The following is a 19,984-nucleotide window of genomic DNA, read 5'->3' as shown; positions in this document are numbered from 1 at the left end:
ATATATATATATGGACACAGTGGCATATTTAAAAAAAAAAATTGATTAAGGAGGCTGAAATGTAAAATATATACATACAAATATGTGATAGATAGAATTTGAATCTATTTTTTTACAACACAAAGTAAAATAAAGAAAGGAACAACTTTGCTGATTATTTATATTTTGTATGGTGTAATTCTTTATCACTGGTATATATATTCTTATTATATATGAGTAGAATTAAGCTCATTGTCGGAGATAATGGCGCCTATATGTCTGGAGAGCTCTCAGTTGGAGACAGTTAGCATTACCATTTGCACTAGTCGATTATACCCCACATCCATTCTCTCTCCTTTTTCTAAAGTTTATGTTTTTGGTCCTTTCTGAACGACTATTTTTCCATTAATATAATTAAATTAACAGCTAAATTAGCCTTGTAAATCCTTAAATAGATATTTAAGATTTGAGAAATAAAGCTTATACACAAATTAATTCACCAAATTTCAGTCACCAAGTTCTTTGTGAGCTTAACTTCAAAATTTATCAAATTAACTTGAAATGGCAAATAAACCATTGAAACTGATCAACCTTTGAAATGGCAAATTTGTCAAACTTATTAAGTTTTAAATTAATTGAGCCTAAAATTCAGCCGTTAAAAAAATAATGAAAAATAAATATATGAAAATTAACTTATAAATTGTAAGACAAAGAATATATCCGCACAGTGCAACCCAACTAGTAATTATTAATGTAGTTAATATATATAGCCTATACCTTAATTTAAATTTTCAAAGAAATACAAGACAAATTAGAAGACCCACTGATATTCATTGTATAAAACAAAACTAAAACGCACAAACGCTATTTTCCTTTCTTTTTTCTCTTTTCATATAAGGTCATGTAAATACTAAAACCAATTCTAAAAATTTGAAAATATCCGTGAGGATAACTATTTCTATTTATACATTGCATACTAATTGATCCTAATCAATCGGACATAAAATAGGACATATTTTAACTTTGGAGGGACTCATTAATTGGTCCATTACAAAAGTCTTGTAAGAACCACTTAAATGGATAAGAATCATTAAAATAACCAAATTTTAATATATCAATCATGAATATTCATGCATTTTTTTTCATCACAACATCTTAAATGGATAAGATGTATATTTCGAGATTTCTACTTCAAAAATACTACGGGTGCGTTTGGATGGAGTAAGAATAGCACTAATTCGAAAATAGTACTATTTTTTTGAGCTATTTGATGTTTCGATGGAGCAAGAATAGCACTGATCCACTATTCTTTATTTGTCTTATATGGGTTAACTCACTATTATGTTTGGATGTGTCAAGAATAGAGACTATTCTAGAATAGCGACTATTCGGAATAGCAATGTGCATCCAAACAACATTTTTTTTATTTGGAATAGTTAGAATAGTTATTATTCTCTATTTTTTGTAAATGTTGGAATAGCTACTGTTCAAAAATGTGAAGAGAGAGGGAAAAATAATTCTTTTTTGGATTTTCATCAACACACTCCCAAAATGACAAAATTGACACTACTTTATGTTATTTCCACATTGTGACAATTCATATAAGACCTCACTTGCCTATATTTTCTCTTAAGCACCTTATTAACACTATTATTTATCGGTACAACTATTCACTATTCTAAATATACAATCCAAATAATATTTTTACTAATCCGAATAGCACTATTTTCACACTAATCTATAAATCACTATTTTTTCTCTATTCTTATTTACTATTCTCAAATTTTGCTATTCTAGCTCTCATCTAATAACCAAACCAAAAGTTGAATTAGCTACTATTCTCAAATTTAAAATTAACTATATTCTTGCTCTATTCCTTATTTCATCCAAACGTACCTGCAAAAATAGTTTATTTATACTTTTGAATCATAACATTTGTGTTGACAAGCCAGTCAGAATGATCGGACCGGCGGACCCCCACTACACTCACTTCTGATAGAAATCAGTGCAATACCTGACCGTGTAGAATGAAATATGAGTCGTTCATTTAAATTAGCACGAATCTCAAAGAAGGCCCCTATAATCTAAGAGTATGGTTAAAATGTATGCCTCATTGGTTTTGTACTCTAATTAAATAATCATGCCCCTCATAGTTCTCTCGATATTAAAGTCTAAATAGTAGATTCAAACTGCTCAAAGCTCAATATGATCTCCATACTAATAAAATGTATTATATCAAATTTTATATTATTTTTTTAGTTAGGTACAAAAACACTATTTTTCAAAAGATTCTGGACCATTCAAAAACAGTATTTTTGTATCTATCTAAAAAATTAGTTAAAAAATTATAAAATTTGGTCTCCAAACACATTTTAATATGAAATCATATATATTGAGTAGTTTGAATCGACTGTTTGTACTTTGAAAACAGATAAACAAATATAGTGGTACTGGTTATATCAAAAACCAGTGGAACTTTTTTACCCTATACTCATAATCTAAACAGACTTCGAAATAATTTTAGCTCGGCTGAAGTATATTTCCCATGCAGTGCTTAACTTATCCCTTTCAAAAGAGGTCAATTATCCTTGCCTTCACAACTGAATGCTACCATGTTCTCCTATTGTTTTACTTCATTGCTTGATACTAATAGCACAAGCACACTATTTCTTAATTGGACCTTCGTCTAAATTTAGTGGAACTTCTGTTAAATCAACTCCATTCGTTAAAAACCCTTCTAAGAGTCCTATGAACCAATATTACTATATTTCATTACAAGGGATATCTCTTGGGACTACTAAGTTGTCAATCCAAACTTCCACATTCACCTTGCAATCAAATGGAACAGGTGGACTTATTATCGACTCAGAGACCATAATTACACACCTCAAAAACCAAGCATATCATGCTGTGCAAAATACTATTAACTCAATAGTTCTAGCAGCCATGCTCCCCCTTTCTTTTATATAAAATACATTAGTTCTCCTTACTAAACTACTTGAACTAAACGAAGCATAAAAAGGAGAAACATAATCCAAACCAATATAATGTCACTTGTGTAGTTGACATACATAATTACCTAATTAATTTTGTCAACTTAATGTACATTCGACGCCACTATTCTTATATATTTTCATGCTAAAAAATTTGAATCAGTGAATAATTACATCATAAAACCATTTCCAACTCTACCATGCTATTGACGTCAGTAAGTCGCTCCGACTGGACCTTTCGCACTATTGGTGCAACATCTGGCGACTCCTCGGACACCTCCGGTATTGAAGAAAGCGCTCGACCTGATAGGGAATAATATCCCCGGTAGTAGTAATCTTCGACATAATGATCATAACTCCCAGCCGGCATACTATATGTTCGCTTTAGCCGAAACACCTTGCCAAATAACTTGTTCAATAATTTCGACAGCCATAATCGTTTTTTGGCAGATGCACTGGCTAGTGGCGGTGCGGGCAGACTTGACAAATGCGGCATTGAGAGAGATCAGTTTGTAATTGCGGAATCGAGATAATGGCTGAACGATACGAATTCGAACGAATCGTAGATCAGTATGCTCTTGTAGTCCCATATAGGGTTAGGGTTTTTCTTTTGGATACTATGGTTTGTATCTTTATCCATGTTGGATCAGGAAACAGGATTATAAATGGATTGAAAGGAGGTGTAGGTAGGTTGTGATATGGATGAAGAATTGAGAAGGTTATAGCTTTACAAATGGATGGATATGGCTCAAACAAATCTTAATTTTTAGAAAAAGAATCACAAGTTTCTCACCTTATACATTAAATACGGTCGACAATGGGAAGATAGAATCAAAATTCAACATGGTTTTTGTGATGCATTAATTTTTGTGGTGCTTTGTATAACAAATTCAATCCTAGTTGAATGTAGCTTGCATTTTACTTAACAAATAAATTTCAGACATACAGAAAAAAAAAAAATTGGCTTAATGACATACAGGAAAAAATAACTAATACATATATTATGGGATTAACAAAGAGTTTGTTTAAAATTTACTTGTTGCAATGTAGCATTTTACTTTACAAATATATTTCAGACATACAGAAAAAAAAAATTGCATTATAGTTATTATTGCATTTTGTAGTTGCCTCGCAACCAACTGTATTTGCATTTCACATGCTATGAACCCGCTACAGGAGTTACTACATCAATACACCATAATAGACTTTAATTTGGTCAAAGAAAAGGGGTGGGGAAGCATTAAAAGTTACACTGCTTTTTGTTCATAAAAAGGTTCAAAAAAGGAAACATTAGCTAGTAACTCGCGAGTTGCGACAGAATAAGCTTGGCAAATTTCATTGGTTGACATAAATTTGTATTATAAATAGGACCTCTTGCTACCAGAATCAGTGTAACATTTATGTGGCTTAATTATAACATAATTGGTTATAATCTTGTGCTAGACTGCTAGTTGAGTTACTGCCATACTGGTAGTGGTAGCAGTGTAATTAAATGGAGTTTAACTATTTTTCTTTATTAATTAATCTGCCACTGGTTACTGGTACTGTAAATTTTACATCTAGGTTATATGAAACAACTTAAACTTCAATTCGATAGAATATCGCCTTGATTTCATTTGTTTTCATAATCATTAAAACTCAAATGACAATGCAATTATTTCAAAAATAAGAATACAATTAATGATCAAATTAAGCCTTGATTATTATTATGTATATTCCATCCTCTGATTGGATAATTGCACATAGTATTAATTATTATTATTTTCTCTTCGTATATAAGTGGTATAATTACAAAAAATGCGCCGTTAAGCCATGTGCCATTTCGGTTCAGAAAAACCACAAAACTTTACTTGAAAGACTGTGTCCGCAGTTAATCCTAATTATTAAAGTTCACATGGAATTGACTTATATAATGAGATAAACTGAGAATTTACCGGAGGATTGTCTGTGCACTAAATTAATGCCTCAACAAACTATAGATAAATTATACAAGTTCACTTACATTATTGTACAAAATCTAAATCGACCATCATTAAATAATGAATGCAATTGCAGCATGTTTATGCTTTTATTTTCACAGTATAAGTGTTCATGTTTCATCATATATTATTTGGCACATTAGAATGTGTAGCTGCTCCTAATAATTATAATTAATAAAACTAATGTGCGTTGCAGTTGCAGTTTTATAAAAAAAATATAATGATAGATAAATGAGTTCCTACAGCCTATTTTAAAGAAAGAATAAAATAATTGAACTCACGATATTTGTTACTGAGATGAATTTGATAAAAATTACTTTCGTCAAGCTTTTAATTTACAAAATTGAAAAAGATAAAGAATACAATAATTAATTGATACTCATGCGATCTTTCATTGGAATCATGGGAGTGAGTGGGGAGAAGAAAAAAATGACGCAATATTTAACACTATTATGATAGTCACATATAAATATTTTAAACGTATAAAGAAAATATGCTACAATTGGTAGCTATGGTAATGTACATATTATATTGCATAGCGATCCGCACTATAAATTTATATCTTTATTTTTTTTAATTTTAACAATCAATCTGAACCGTACAATGTAATTTCCAAAATAAAATATACTTATAAATTAAATTTTATAATTTTTTACTATTTTTTATAAACAAAAAATCATTTTACCTAAAGATTCTGAATCATCAAAAAACTGTGACTTTCCTACCATCTTAAAAAAGTAGTTAATTTTTTTAAGAAATATAAAATTGTGTCTGCATTTTAAATACAGTTCTATATGAAATCATGTTGAGTGGTTTTGAAATATGCATGTGAAATCATAGATCCATAACAGGGGCATATCACCGTAGCCTCACTCAATTTATAAATTTATTATATTTGTAATAAGATTTCGATGAGTACTATCATTGTTTTCATGTGATTAAGGATAACTAATTTGTTATATAGTTATGTCAAATAAATAAATCAAGAAGTATTTAAAATTAAAATTTTCAAATTAAATTTTCGAATGTAGATAATATTGTAAATATAGGACTAAAATAACCTAATACATATCTAGCTACATATAGATAGAAACAGAAAGTAGTTCTAACTGGTAACAACCCTGAGACATCACACTCAGACACGGGATACATTTCTTTCCAGTCATTATACGTGATGCATGCTAGAGAGATCACGGATCCGTTGCGACACGTCTCTGTAAGGGCTAAGGTAACAGGATATATCTGTTTAGATCTGGACTGTCCAATAAGAATTTGCATGACTATTAAAGCTGCTTCGTGCATTCACTTCAGAGAATTGGTCTGGATTCTGATCGGACGGCTGTGATCCAAACAAAAATATTTTGTTACTTTGAAGGATATGGATTCATATACAAGTGGGGTGGCGTTTATAATTGCATAAATACTTTTGTTTGAGTTGTTATAAATGAGCAGCCGTCCTGATTTGGATTACAGTGTCCTTGATTCCTTGTATATACTTTTTTTAGTTATTTTGCTTGTGTATTGTATTAGTTATAAGAGTGAGAGTATGGTACTTTGCAAATTGCAATGTAGATTCATATCAAAATATGCACAGAAACATATGTTATAAAAAATGTTGAACTTTTGTATTGAAATAAAGACTATTAAATTAAATACAATATCAAAATATGCGGAAATTTTTCAATAAAAATTCACATAATATAATAATTCAATTTCATACATTAAATAAGATGACCTGACAATAATGATTTCATAAAAGCACAAATACAAGAGTTTCTATAATCCAATAAAAATATAAATCATTAGATTGTACATATCAACAGAGAAGAAAAATATATGTCAAACGAACAAAATATACATAATGTGACATAACTACTAAAATAGAGGTCGGACTACATAAACATTATTTCAATCATAACACCCATATTCAGATATTCCTCAACGATTAAGTAGGCACCATATATTGTTCCATTACATATATATGACATTCAATTAACAAGCCCAAATTGATACAATAGAACCAAGCACCAAGAAGTAAACTCAGCGCTTACCCAAGAAACCCTGAGCCAATTTCATGTAGTCTCCAACCCCGGTACCACCACCTGACTCGCCACCAGCCGAATGACCAGAATGCCCTCCTCCTTGGCTCTTCAAAAGTCCCTGTGCCAGCTTCATGTAATCCCCAATTCCACCTCCTGATCCTCCTTCCTCTTCTTCTTCTTGGTGCTTCTTAGTTTTGCCACTAGCATAAGAATTCGGTCTAGCCGAAGTCTTGTGGCTTGTGTATTCTTCCACTTCATCTTCATATTCTTCTTCTTGGTGGTATTTTGGTTTGCCACTGGCATGAGAATTTGGTCTTGCTGAAGTCTTGTGGCTTGCGTACGCTTCCTCTTCATCTCCGTATTCTTCATCTTTCTGGTATTTAGTTTTGCCACTAGCATAAGAATTTGGTCGTGCCGAAGTTTTGTTGCTTGCATACGCTTCCTCTTCATATTCTTCTTCTTCTTGTTGGTACTTTTTGCCTGGGTTATTACCGTGAGAAGGTGGCTGTGATGAAGGGGCGGAATACTGATGGAGGTACTCCTCAGCTTTCCCCATGTACTTGCCGAAGCTTTTCTCTTCGAGATGGCCTATCATTGGATATTGTGTTATGGTGTTTAATGGAGTAGAAATAGACCAATATTATGCCCTATATTAAAATTTGAATGGCTGATCTGAGTCGATTAATGTGATCTGCGTATTGAAATTTTATTAGAAACCAAATTTTATATTTTTAGACTTTTTTACTATCTTTTTAGTTGGGAAAAAAAATATTATTGTAGACCGGCTAGCAGCAATAGTTTTATCTAACAAGATAATAAACAGAATCTAAAAATAAAAAAATCCAACAATATTCCAATATGTGGATCAAATTGAGGATATTAGATCGGCTATTTTGAATCTCAAATATCAAGATTTATGCGAGATACAACGGTACATGTTTGCTTTGTGAAACACCGTAACACAACTCTTATATACTTGTCCCAAATAATATGTAATTAGACAATTTGTTGTATCTGTGTACTGATAGCAACCAAGGTAACTAAATTCCAAACGTTTGAATTCACCTAAAGATTGAATAGACCAACAACGATTGAATCACTCTTTCAAAAATAAACCCAAATAAATAACAAGGATTGAACCACAAATTTAAGCTGAAAAAACATAATTTATATTAACTACTAACTAAGAGTGGAATCTTTAGAAAATTACGAATCTATTCAACCGTTAACCTCTCGCCTTTTTTTCGAAAATATAACCAACAGGGTTGCCAAAGCAAACAAAAAGAAAGTATATAAATGTATTTAATAGCCTCAGGCCTAAAACTGAAAGAATTTAATTTTATTTGGCTTAATTTTGTGCACATCGTAGGTAATAAGAGAGAAACTTTTCTCTCTTAATTTCCCACACACAACTTTATAATCCAAATCCTTCTAGCAAAGCAGGGTAAAGGTAATTTAAAAAAAAAAACACACACACACACACACACAAATGGTCTTCCAAGTAGCCAAATTATTTTGGTTTTCTTACCAGGTTCAATCAATTCTGTAAATGAAACTGAATTGACTGAACTGAATTACCATACTGAGAGGCAGCATGGAGGAGGTTGTCGGCAGCAGTTGCCGCCTTGGACTTGTTGACCTTGGTTGATTCATGCCTGAAGGTCGACATGGCGGCGTCAGCAAGCACCTGAGCACTGGAGAAGAGATCAGTGGGAGAAGTGGCTTCATGTCTGAAGCCGCTTGAATTGGGTTTCTGGGGTTTGGTGTTGTGTGTGTAAGAGTCCATGGCTGAGTTAGAGGAACTGGATCTTTTCTTGTACAGAGGCTTGGAGATTACAAAGAGGAGAGAAACCGAGAACTTTGAATGTGATAGCTGCTGTTGAATTTAATGGGGTAAATTTCAGAAGGGATGGATAAAAGGAGCGAATAAAGGGGTAAAGGTAATTGACAGAGCTATTTTAGCTTCCCACAGTGACGACAAATAGAGAGAATGAATAAAAATAATACTGATTCGCTGCATAAAGTTAAAATATATCTGTTAATATCTTTATCCGGTGTGAATGTGATAGCTGTTGACCTGTTGTTGAATTTAATGGTAAGACCGTAAAGAGTGATTCAGAAGGGATGTATCCCTAGAAGGAAATATTGGTATCGGTATCGGGATCGATCTCGGCCTATCGATTCGAGATCGGTATATCGGCAAGTATCGGCTAATTTAGCTCAAAAAATTAGACTTTTTGATCAGAAACTTTTTTTACCCAAAAAATAGAAAAAAAAATTGATAAAAAAATAATTTGTTAATAATTTATGTTTAGATAAATGATTATAATCAAATAATCTACTAATACAATATAATACATGCATTAAAACTATAAACACACTCTTTCACTGTTTCGTGGTTGTTCTCTGTCTTGATTAATCACGGGTTCTCCTCTATTTAATCACGGGTACATAATGGATGTGCATAGTTTATTCTGTTTTAGTCGAATAATGACTAGTATCAGACCAAAATAGCAGAAATTGGACGAAAAATGCAGAATCCCCAATATCGGATCGGTCACGGCCAATACCGATACATATCGGCCGATATTTCCTTCTATGGATGGATCAAAGAGTGAATCATGGAGTAAATATATTGACAGAATTAGTTTAGCTTCACGCAGTGACAACAAATAGAGATGAAATGAAAAAAATGTGTAACTGATACACTGAATGGAGTTAAATTATCTCTGTTAATATATTTATCCGAATAAAGGAGAGTGGATCCAGTGTCGTTGAGATGCTAATTCTCGTAATCCTGATGAAACGAAATCCTCTGTTTTTCAAAATTCCTACTCTTTCAACTCTCCTCTCTATCTCTCTCCTCTTTATCTCTCTATCTTCTCTCTCCTCTCCCTCTCCTCCTTTTTGAGAGAGAGAGAAAAATGAAGAGCAACAAGCTCCTATTCTTCTTAAAATAGCACCAATTATGTTGAATGTTGTGTGTTTCTTACCGAGAAAGAATAAATTAAAGTTCAGTGAGACTTTTAACGAACAAGCTTTTGTTGTTTCAGTTGTGTTTAAAAAAAATGGAGGATTTTGTTAATAATGTTAACTGTTCGAATTCTATATTTTCATATCAGAACAGATCATTTAAATCGTTCGATATAATCTAAATATCAAAAAAATTGTATAAAACCTCGTTTTAAATTTATAGAAATTGTTTTACTTCTTTTGGGATTTTTGAAAGATGATTAGTATTAAAAAAAATACAAATGTTGCTTATCGAATGGAATCATCGTTCAAAATCTAAAACATAAGAAAAAATTCCAATAATAAAAAAAACTTTATTTTAGCCAACCATTCGAATATGAAAAGACATGTACAATCATGATATCTGTCTTATAATTATAAATTATTTATTATTTAGATTTTTTAATCTAAATTTCAAAATTAAACATTTTGTTCATACAGATTAGTATATAATATTTCACGAACAAACTATTCAACCTTCATTAATTTTAATACAAAATTAAATTTTCGATGAATATTCAGAAGAGCCTATTTTTTATTATGGAATGAACTGGAGGGGAACTTTTTTGGTATACAATGGAGAGGTAGCGGAGTTGGTAGTTTACAACATTAGTGGTCTAGTGGCTACTGGGCTTGAAAAAGACGGATGAGCGGCTCATTATGGCGAGAAGAATCCCATTCTGTGCGCAGAAATACTTTTCAGCAGAATATTATTTGAGATTTTATTGTGGACAGTTCGTTGAGCCAAGGTAAATCCAGTTTCATTTAATCCCAGTTGAAAAGAGAGCAAAAAATGATGCCACCAGTTTGAATTAATGGACGAAGAATGCAGCATCTGACCGTCAGATAGGGCTCACATAAGGATGCTTAATTATTCGCATATCTGCAGGAACTTTCCAAAGCCGTATGGTCATATTTAGTTGGAAGCAAATCTGCTGTGATTCCAAAGGATCGCAAGGTTATGCGATTTCAATCCCAACCATTTATTTATTGGAATACACGAATCTCAAAAGTAGTTAGTTTTTGTGAACGAATCTCAAAACATATTTATTTCCTATTTAGCTACAGAGTAAGAGGTGAACATACTTTTAAGCTGCAAAGATTTCACAAAGAAAGAGTAAAACAAAAGTAAGATGGAATAAGAGGTAAATTATTTTATATTTTTAGATAATAATTTATGTTACACTTATTTCATTTGTAGAGCTCATTATTATAAATAGATATTTATTTTGCAACATCTTATTCTTTCAGATGGATTAATTCATGTTATAGCTGAATCTGTCAAATAAGATGTAAAATATAAAAAGTAGATGAAGTAAGAATAAGCTTAATTTTAAATTTAAGCAGTAATTAAATACGAACTGTCATACGAAGAGTAAAGAAGTAAGATATAGTAAATTTCGAATTAGTAATTTAGTATAATTTTAATTATGTATGTTCATCTCTTCAGATGTATTAATTTATTTTACACTCATTTGTCTCACTATTATTGACAGATATATATTTTCTAACATCTTAATCTTATTCTTTCAGACCGATTAATTTAAACCGTGATTCGTGCAACCACACGAGAGGTGCAAATGGGTAGTATAAAATAAGCAAAAAATAATAATAATAATAATAATAATAATAATAATAATAATAATAATAATAATAATAATAATAATAATAATAAATAAATAAATAAATAAATAAATAATTCAAATAGCATGGTGGTCTATTGAATTTACTAAAGTTTTTAAAGTTTTAAAGGTTGGACCTTGCTGAATATACTTGGGCCTGAATGAATTTGGGCCTCAAGGTCACTCGGGCTTGTTTTATATACAGACGGTTCGTTCTCTCGGAGCTTCACCTCCATGCTTGCTTGCGCTCAAAGACATAAAACCTCATAATTTACAGATCTTTTCTCTCTTACCCAAAGAAAAACAACACTTCTCTCCTCTCCGACCCAAACGACCTATCCAAGAAAACTGCACGAGATCGTCGGGAATCTTGTGAAATGGCGACGGCGGCCGTGGAGGTGAAGAAGCAGGCGGTGAACGAAGGGGAGAAGGAGAGGGGAGCTACCGGAGGCGGTGGCGAGGGGCTCAGGCAGTATTATTTGCAACATATACACGATTTAACACTTCAGGTCAGGCAGAAGACGCACAATCTCCAGCGACTTGAGGCGCAAAGAAACGATCTCAACTCAAAAGGTTTAGATTCCCATTTGCATATCAACCCTAGGTTAATTGTAGGATTTTAATTGGTTTTCTGATGGGTACCTCAAGCAAAGTTCTGATAATCTTGGTCGTGTGTTTAATTTTAGTTTTAGGGAGTAATTACAAAATAATGGTAGTGAATTATTGTGGATTTGGCTCTTTAATCTCTGTTGACACGGGGATTAGGGGATACATCAAAAAATACTACATAGATGCATAACCTAATTTGGTTAGTGGATTTATTTACTTTTATTACTTTTAATTTTCTGAAATTTCAGTTAGAATGCTTAGAGAGGAGTTACAGCTGCTACAAGAGCCTGGTTCCTATGTTGGTGAGGTGGTAAAGGTCATGGGTAAATCCAAGGTTCTTGTCAAGGTAATTACTTTTTTTATTGTACTCATACTATTTGGGTTTTTTCCTGCATTCTCGTGTGTGTTTTTGTTGAAAATGTCTGCATCGAAGTAACATTCATTTTATTTAACAGTAATTTTACAATCTCTGAGGTTATTTGTTGGAAATGGCTAGTAGTAGGCCGTACTCTATCCCAATGTCCTCCAAAACAATGAATAACATTTTAGGAATTGAGTGAAATTAAGGCTGTAAAACTAAAACTAACTAATACTAAATGCTGGAATTGATAAATTTCCTTATCTGTGCTGCCATGTTCCATGCTAGATAAAAGATGTCAATTATTCACAAAATCACAATTAACACATTATTATTCATAACATGCAACCAGAAGTTGTGTCTCTGGGGGATAGGTGGGGCTGAATATAATTATTTTTTTCATAATTCCCTATTATACTCCATCAATCCGGTCTTGGATCAATAATTGTACCTCTTTTCTCAGGTTCATCCGGAGGGGAAATATGTTGTTGACATTGATAAGAGCATCGACATAACCAAAATTACTCCATCTACTAGGGTTGCCTTGCGTAACGATAGCTATGTTCTGCACTTGATCCTGCCAAGCAAGGTTGATCCATTGGTTAATCTGATGAAAGTCGAGAAGGTTCCTGATTCAACATATGACATGATTGGTGGCCTCGACCAGCAAATTAAAGAGATCAAGGAGGTAATATTTTGTTGTATCCGGTTGACACCTTTTCCATGTATTTTTTTTTTCCTTAAATCTCTTATTATGGTTGAAGCTTTAAGTCTAGACCTCTAATAAGTTTTTACATGAATTGTTAACTGACCTTAAAATTGAAGCGAATATATCAGATGAAGTTGAGGTCAAGGAGATAAATAGAAAATGTAATGACAATACCTTTATCATCCTACTGTTATATTATCTTGGGTCATATCTTATGGTTAAGGTCACATTGGAAAATTAATCAATTCTTATGAAAAAATGCAGTTGAGCTTCTTTTGGTTTGAATTAAATCTTATGTTATGCTAATGGTATGCTATTTGTTTTAGGTTATTGAGCTCCCAATCAAGCACCCTGAATTATTCGAAAGCCTTGGGATTGCTCAACCTAAGGTACAGTCCTAACTTGAAATGTTTCTCTACTTCTTTGAAATCATCAGGGTTTGGGACTTCTTAAAGAAACAATTTTTTTTTTTGTTCTTTAGGGAGTCTTGCTCTATGGACCTCCTGGTACAGGCAAGACATTGTTGGCAAGGGCAGTGGCCCACCACACCGATTGTACCTTCATTAGGGTTTCTGGTTCAGAGTTGGTACAGAAGTACATTGGAGAAGGGTCACGTATGGTTCGTGAGCTTTTTGTCATGGCCAGGTACATATTTCACTTCTGTTCCATGAAATGCTTTTATAGCATCTATTTATCTTTTGTGCCTTGAATGGTAGTGCTTAGTTGGCAAATTGTTAGGGTTGAATGATTCAATTCTGATCTGTTTTCTTTTTATTATGTTTGTCTTAAAAGTACATTACTGAGTTTGTTTGAGTTTGATTCAGAGAACATGCCCCATCTATTATCTTCATGGATGAGATAGACAGTATTGGATCTGCCCGTATGGAATCAGGTAGCGGCAATGGTGACAGCGAGGTGCAACGTACTATGCTCGAGCTCCTCAACCAGCTTGATGGTTTTGAAGCTTCCAACAAGATCAAAGTATAGTTTTCAACATTGCCTTTTTTCTTGGAAAATTTGAATTTACCCCTTCAGAATCTCGAACTTCACCCATAGGGCCCACAAAAGCAAATAGTATGTTACATTAGTAAGGAAGTATGAAAATTTTCATGCTTCCACTTATGTTTTCCTTCAGTAATCTGCCCAAACAACCACCTCTCTTTTGAAGAACAAGTGAGAAAAGAAGGCCTGGGAGTGACGGGGCCCCTCAAGGTTTCTGGGGGAAGAGTACATCTCCATGGATATTATTTTGTTGAATTTAGCACATCATAAAATATTTTGAAGAACAAGTGAGAAAAGAAGGGTTGGGAGCGAGGGAGGTCCTCATGGTTTATAGGTTTTGGAAGAGTTCATCCACACAGATTATTTTGTTGAATTTAGCACATAATGATATATTTTGTCATCTTTAAATGTTAATTTCACCTTGTCTTGCAGGTTTTGATGGCCACAAATAGAATAGATATACTGGATCCAGCTCTTCTCAGGCCTGGTCGTATCGACAGGAAAATTGAGTTTCCTAACCCCAATGAAGATGTAATGTTGTTGTCAAATTTCAGTCATACTCAGTTAATAGTGTCATTTTGTTTCATCATTAGGTTTTAACTTTTATATTATTTGCAGTCACGATTTGACATATTGAAGATCCACTCAAGGAAGATGAATTTGATGAGGGGTATAGACCTAAAAAAGATAGCTGGAAAGATGAATGGTGCTTCTGGCGCTGAGCTCAAGGTACTCTTTCCCTCCCACTGATCTTGTTGCTTTCGCCTTTGTTGGTGTGTACCTGTTGTTTGGTGCTCTGACCACTTTTTAATCTGATTTTGAGTTTGACATCTTCTCTGTAGGCGGTTTGTACTGAGGCTGGTATGTTTGCACTGAGAGAAAGGAGGGTCCATGTGACACAAGAAGATTTCGAGATGGCAGTAGCGAAGGTGATGAAGAAAGAGACTGACAAAAACATGTCCCTTCGCAAGCTCTGGAAGTAGGGACCGAGAAAAACTCGTGGCTTTGCATGCTCTGGAAATAGGGTTATATTTTATTTTTTTGTTATTGCTAAATGACTTCTACTGTACTGTTAAAACAAGTAGTTCTACTTTCTAGTACTGGTAGTTTGATTGTGCAAAGTTGAGGATGTCGTGCCTTGTAGGCATTTAGTTGCACAAGGTTGTATTGGTTGTACAAGATGGTGTTTACCAATTTCTCAGAACATTGTTTTATTCTGATTCAGATCCTCTTAAGTCTATATGGAGTTATCCGTGGGGACTCAGGAATATGCGCAAGTATACGTACACTTTAAATTACAACTTTAATATAATTCTCCCTCAAGAATGGACATTGTTATTTCTGGATTTTCTGTTGCGTTCTGATGCAGCCAAGCGTGTGGATGTCATGATAGTATATTTAAGAGAACTAGGAAATAGTAGTAGCTGCATGAGAAAACTTTAATAGCACTTGCTGCATGAAAAAAACGCGCAATAGCGTTGGCATGGCGTCTAGTCTTTCTTTGATGAAATTCCCATTGCCAAAGAAAACTAGCAAGAAAGCAAAAGGTGCTGGGCCACACAGGAACGCTAGCTCTTTTAAACGGGAAATTATCTTGTTCAAATCTTCTTTGGATCAAAAATTTAACCTAAAAAAATATTTTGATGATTGTATTCTTTGCTTTGCTGAGCAAACCAAAAAAGAGAAGTCTCGAAATGCAGCTTTTGCCAAGCTAATAATATTTGATTCAAGTAGAACAGTTGTAACTGTTTGGATAAGTTATTAAGATATTTTGAATTCAATTTGATATGTTTTGGAGTTAATCTTTAGATATTGAATTAGCTTCAAAAGATGAATTCAAACCGTAAAAACCAATCTAATTCACCGGTAATGTGTCTGGATGCAAATTTATAAATTTATAAATTAATTTATTGTAAAATCAAGTGGTAAAAAAAATTATAGGTTAAAAATTTTAATGTTTGTTTTCAACAGTTTAAATTTGTCGTTTGAAATCATTTTGATAGGTTTTGAAGTTAAGCTCACTAAGAAACTTGGCGATTTTAAAAACTCACCCTAATTCTACTCTATTTATAATATTCCAGTTTTGCCTATAGTCACATGGGTTCGGATCCCCTAAAGTAACTCAAATTTTGAGTTTACATCCGGACCGTCCGATCAAAATCTGTGTCAATTCAGTTCGAAGTGGAATGTAGGGTGACTTTAATATTTGTGCAAAAATAAAATGTAAAATGTAAGTTTCGGATTCAAACTCAAAATTTGAGTTACTTTAGGGAATCCGAATTCATAGTCACACTACATTATTAAACTTTGAGTTAGTAGGCAATTTTTCCTATTTCGATTGAATTCAAGTTGTTGACTACTCAATAGGCTCCCAAAACTCCCTTTCAGAGAAATAAAAAAAAGGCCGAACCTGGTAGACGACAAATAGGTAGGTGGTGGTCCTTCCGAAACTGTGAAAGTGCGAAACAGAAGTTTTTAACCTCGCATCTTGGTAACTTCTACTCTCTTCAGAGATGAAGAGAGTGATTGCATCCTGGTAACTTGTACTTTCTTCAGAGAATGATACCTCACCCGTGGATGGTATGAAAGCCTAACATACACCATCATGTTACCCACAGTTGGTGTCCGGTAGAAAAGTCTCGAAATGCAGCGTTTGCCAAATTTGTTCTGTTCTTATTTAAAACAACAATCCAATATCAATCTAGATCACATTGCTCAAGTCTTACATTGACGATTTCATTTTGATTTGGAGAGACAACAGAGACAGAAAGATGTACATCATCATCCTCAGAAACTAAGCCGCTTATGCTTAACTCAAATTTTGAGTTTGCTTGTGAAGAATTTGAACCGGTCATTTTTTGACACGAATCTTAAAATTATCTGCTCTCTATTAATATGTCGCATAAAATTTCAAATTATTTTGAATTCTTAATAGACAGATCAAATTTCAAACTCAAATTTGAAGTTACTTCAGAAAATACTCTCCACAAATTCCCCAGAACACAAATCCTTGTGAAAGATCACAGCTTTGCATCGCTAAAAAAATGTAAACCCAGTTCACAAAAAATGTAAACTAGTTCAGACTCCATAGGACACCATATAGAGAAAATAAAATAAAAAGAATCATGTTCCCATATAATCAAGAACAAATAACCCATCACAATTCACAAACACCATCATAATCAAACATTTCCGCAATCCAATTTAAGCTAAAACTCTTGAACTCTGATTCCATCGCGGGGCACCTCATATGCGTCTTTCGCTTTTAATTTCTTTACACCAGCTGTAAATGCAATCTTGTCAGATTTATAGCTTTCGACGCCAACATGAGTCACCTTGACCCAAACCAACAGTTTGGTTTTCATTCCTTCAATGTTTGACAGCTTGCCTCTTGCGAGAGTAGCTTTCACGCGGGATGCATACCTCATGATGGAGGAGTCCTTGAAGCTAATCTCACATGGAGAAGAGAGGTGAACCACTAGTCTGGATTTTGATTCATCTAATTCATAGGTTACAATGTTTTTTGGAAAGATGCCAGGCGGTAGGTTATACTCACGCAAGAGATCTGGCAGGGACTTTAACGGTTTACCTAGAGATATAATATAAAAATAAAATTAAGATCATTAGTAAAAAGGATAGGTTATATTGACAATAAATTTGTTTAACAACCGTGATAACCAACAAAACAGTTATCAAAAATCAAAGAAGTAAAAGTATAGATTTCTTCCTTATAATTTAGACAGATTGTGTATCAAATTCGGTACAATGGAAAACCCGATTGGCATCCATTGTACCCTTTGAAAAATTAATGATGCAATTTTCTCGACAAGTGATTGGTTTCCAAACGGTTGCACCAAAATTGATATAGAACCTATCTATACTACAGAAAACATGATCTACAATAATTTCTTTAGTTTGATAACCGTTTTATCGGTTGTCACTTGTCAGAGTTGTCACTATATCCCTTTATTTTAATAAAAATGTTTTAAAGTATTCAAAAAATTAGCAAATGAATTTACGTGCAGATTATGCAATGTTTTAGTTGCCAGGTTCCTTTTTGCAAACTACAACTTAGGGTTTTAATTTTTTTTATTTTTTTTGACAAAAGTGAGCATAGCTCACCTAGTATTTAATAATCTACAAAACAAAGGCATAAACCTGTTGTTTGCCAGATAAATTTGGTAGTTTGGGCACAAAGGTTGGCAAGCAAAAGTTGCTTTGATCAAGGTTCACATGAAGAATTTTGGCATTGGTTCTAAAGGACATAAAGTGGACCAGTAAAAGGGTGTGATTGGATCTGATACTTTTAAGCCAAACATTAGTGAAGGGCATTAGTTCAACGATTCTCATTTTAACAATATTTTAAAGGATACAAGGCTGGCACCAACTAAAACGTAGTCTAAAAAGTTCCTACTAGAAAGAATCTGCACAAAGCTAGACATCTCTTGTCTGAAACAGTTATAGTAGATTTGTGCAAAATTTGAATTATGCTGAAGATGAGCAACAAAGAAAAGGTGGTTTTTGATATGCACCTTTCAGTTTCTCAAAGACCCATTTTGCTTTCTCTTCAACAGTGCTTGAGAATCTCTGTAGATTCAAAAACAAAATTTTGTTGGTAACTGATAATGTTAAAATAAAACCATACTTCCTCCGCACAGAGCAACTTTTATACCTCAAAACAAAAGCCTCAATGCTGATAACAGAAAATTCAATTATCAAACCACGCTGATAACAAAATTGAAGAGAATTAGCAGATTGGAATTTGTCTGTATATCTAGAAAGAACGGGAATTTTAAGCAGGTCTCATTTAAAATAGAAACACGAGTAATTAAAACAATTCACATTTTTGTAGTTCAAATTGGAAAATCAAGCAAAATAAGAAGCTGGAGCAGTAGATATATAGCTCCAATTGCAAGCATAATAGAGTAACATGAATCAGACATCTGCATTTTCAGAAACCAAAACAGGATATCCAAATTTTGAGGAATCTACGTTGCAAATTAAAAAAAAAAAAAGTAAAGTAAAGGACACTAATTCCAACGAATCAACCGAATGAAATAGATCTGCAGGGAAATATCTCACACCAGAGCTCAAAAATTAAAAACCATAAAGAAACAAGCAAAATAGAAACAAAACAAAAAAAGATAAAAAGACACTCACAGAGAGATCCTCTCCAATGGAGGCGATCTCCTCTTTGGCTTTCTTTGAGATAGTGAAGCTACTCAACTTCGTCAGAGCTTTCTCCATTTCGCCCCTTTCACCGTCTTCTCCTTTTCTGGTAAAGAGGGGAGAGAGACAAGTGGCTCAGAGAAAGAGGCTTCTCTTTGTTTTGTTCCAGTCTCCCAGCCTTTTCTTTTTTCTATACCAGCCGAAGGCACACTCTCCCAGTCACTTCAGGAATTCACATCCTCTCCAATACCTGATAAGGGAATCTTTTACAATTACTAGATCTGAACCGTACTTTTTAACTTGGCACGAATCTCAAAGCACAAAAATGGGGCCCCCTACAGTGACCCGAATCCCAAGCCGGTTGAGATTTAATCTCAAACCGTAAATTAAGTGATCCTCTGCAATAATGGTGCAATACCTGAGAGGATACGGGTTCGTCACTTCAGGCCACAATTACGATGCAAAGTAACGCTAATTACAGAAGTACGTATTAAGCAGTTGGAGCTTTAT

General features: G+C 33.5%; 3 protein-coding genes across 3 annotated transcripts; 1 reads left to right on the top strand and 2 right to left on the bottom strand.

The window, feature by feature from the left end:
* Nucleotides 1-6,809: 6,809 nt before the first annotated feature.
* Nucleotides 6,810-8,890, bottom strand: LOC144559226 (uncharacterized). The gene is made up of 2 exons (XM_078308222.1): nucleotides 8,572-8,890; nucleotides 6,810-7,581 (listed from the first exon to the last, which is right to left on the bottom strand). The coding sequence occupies exons 1-2, from the start codon at nucleotides 8,777-8,779 to the stop codon at nucleotides 6,992-6,994; spliced, it is 798 nt and encodes a 265-aa protein (XP_078164348.1). The 5' UTR covers nucleotides 8,780-8,890; the 3' UTR covers nucleotides 6,810-6,991.
* A 2,962-nt stretch (nucleotides 8,891-11,852) lies between these two features.
* LOC144559836 (26S proteasome regulatory subunit 8 homolog A) lies at nucleotides 11,853-15,529 on the top strand. The gene is made up of 9 exons (XM_078308983.1): nucleotides 11,853-12,200; nucleotides 12,485-12,582; nucleotides 13,058-13,282; nucleotides 13,630-13,692; nucleotides 13,785-13,948; nucleotides 14,128-14,284; nucleotides 14,738-14,836; nucleotides 14,924-15,034; nucleotides 15,148-15,529. The coding sequence occupies exons 1-9, from the start codon at nucleotides 12,005-12,007 to the stop codon at nucleotides 15,286-15,288; spliced, it is 1,254 nt and encodes a 417-aa protein (XP_078165109.1). The 5' UTR covers nucleotides 11,853-12,004; the 3' UTR covers nucleotides 15,289-15,529.
* A 1,721-nt stretch (nucleotides 15,530-17,250) lies between these two features.
* On the bottom strand, nucleotides 17,251-19,687 carry LOC144559837 (DUF538 family protein (Protein of unknown function, DUF538)). Its single transcript, XM_078308984.1, has 3 exons — nucleotides 19,466-19,687; nucleotides 18,838-18,892; nucleotides 17,251-17,894 (listed from the first exon to the last, which is right to left on the bottom strand). Exons 1-3 carry the CDS (start codon nucleotides 19,550-19,552, stop codon nucleotides 17,515-17,517), a joined length of 522 nt encoding a protein of 173 aa, XP_078165110.1. The 5' UTR covers nucleotides 19,553-19,687; the 3' UTR covers nucleotides 17,251-17,514.
* Nucleotides 19,688-19,984: the final 297 nt, after the last annotated feature.

The sequence above is a fragment of the Carex rostrata genome, chromosome 9, assembly GCF_964058835.1.
Source record: "Carex rostrata chromosome 9, lpCarRost1.2, whole genome shotgun sequence".
Classification (NCBI taxonomy): domain Eukaryota; kingdom Viridiplantae; phylum Streptophyta; class Magnoliopsida; order Poales; family Cyperaceae; genus Carex; species Carex rostrata.
Note: the sequence above shows the minus strand (reverse complement) of the source record. Positions and strands in the feature narration are given on the sequence as shown.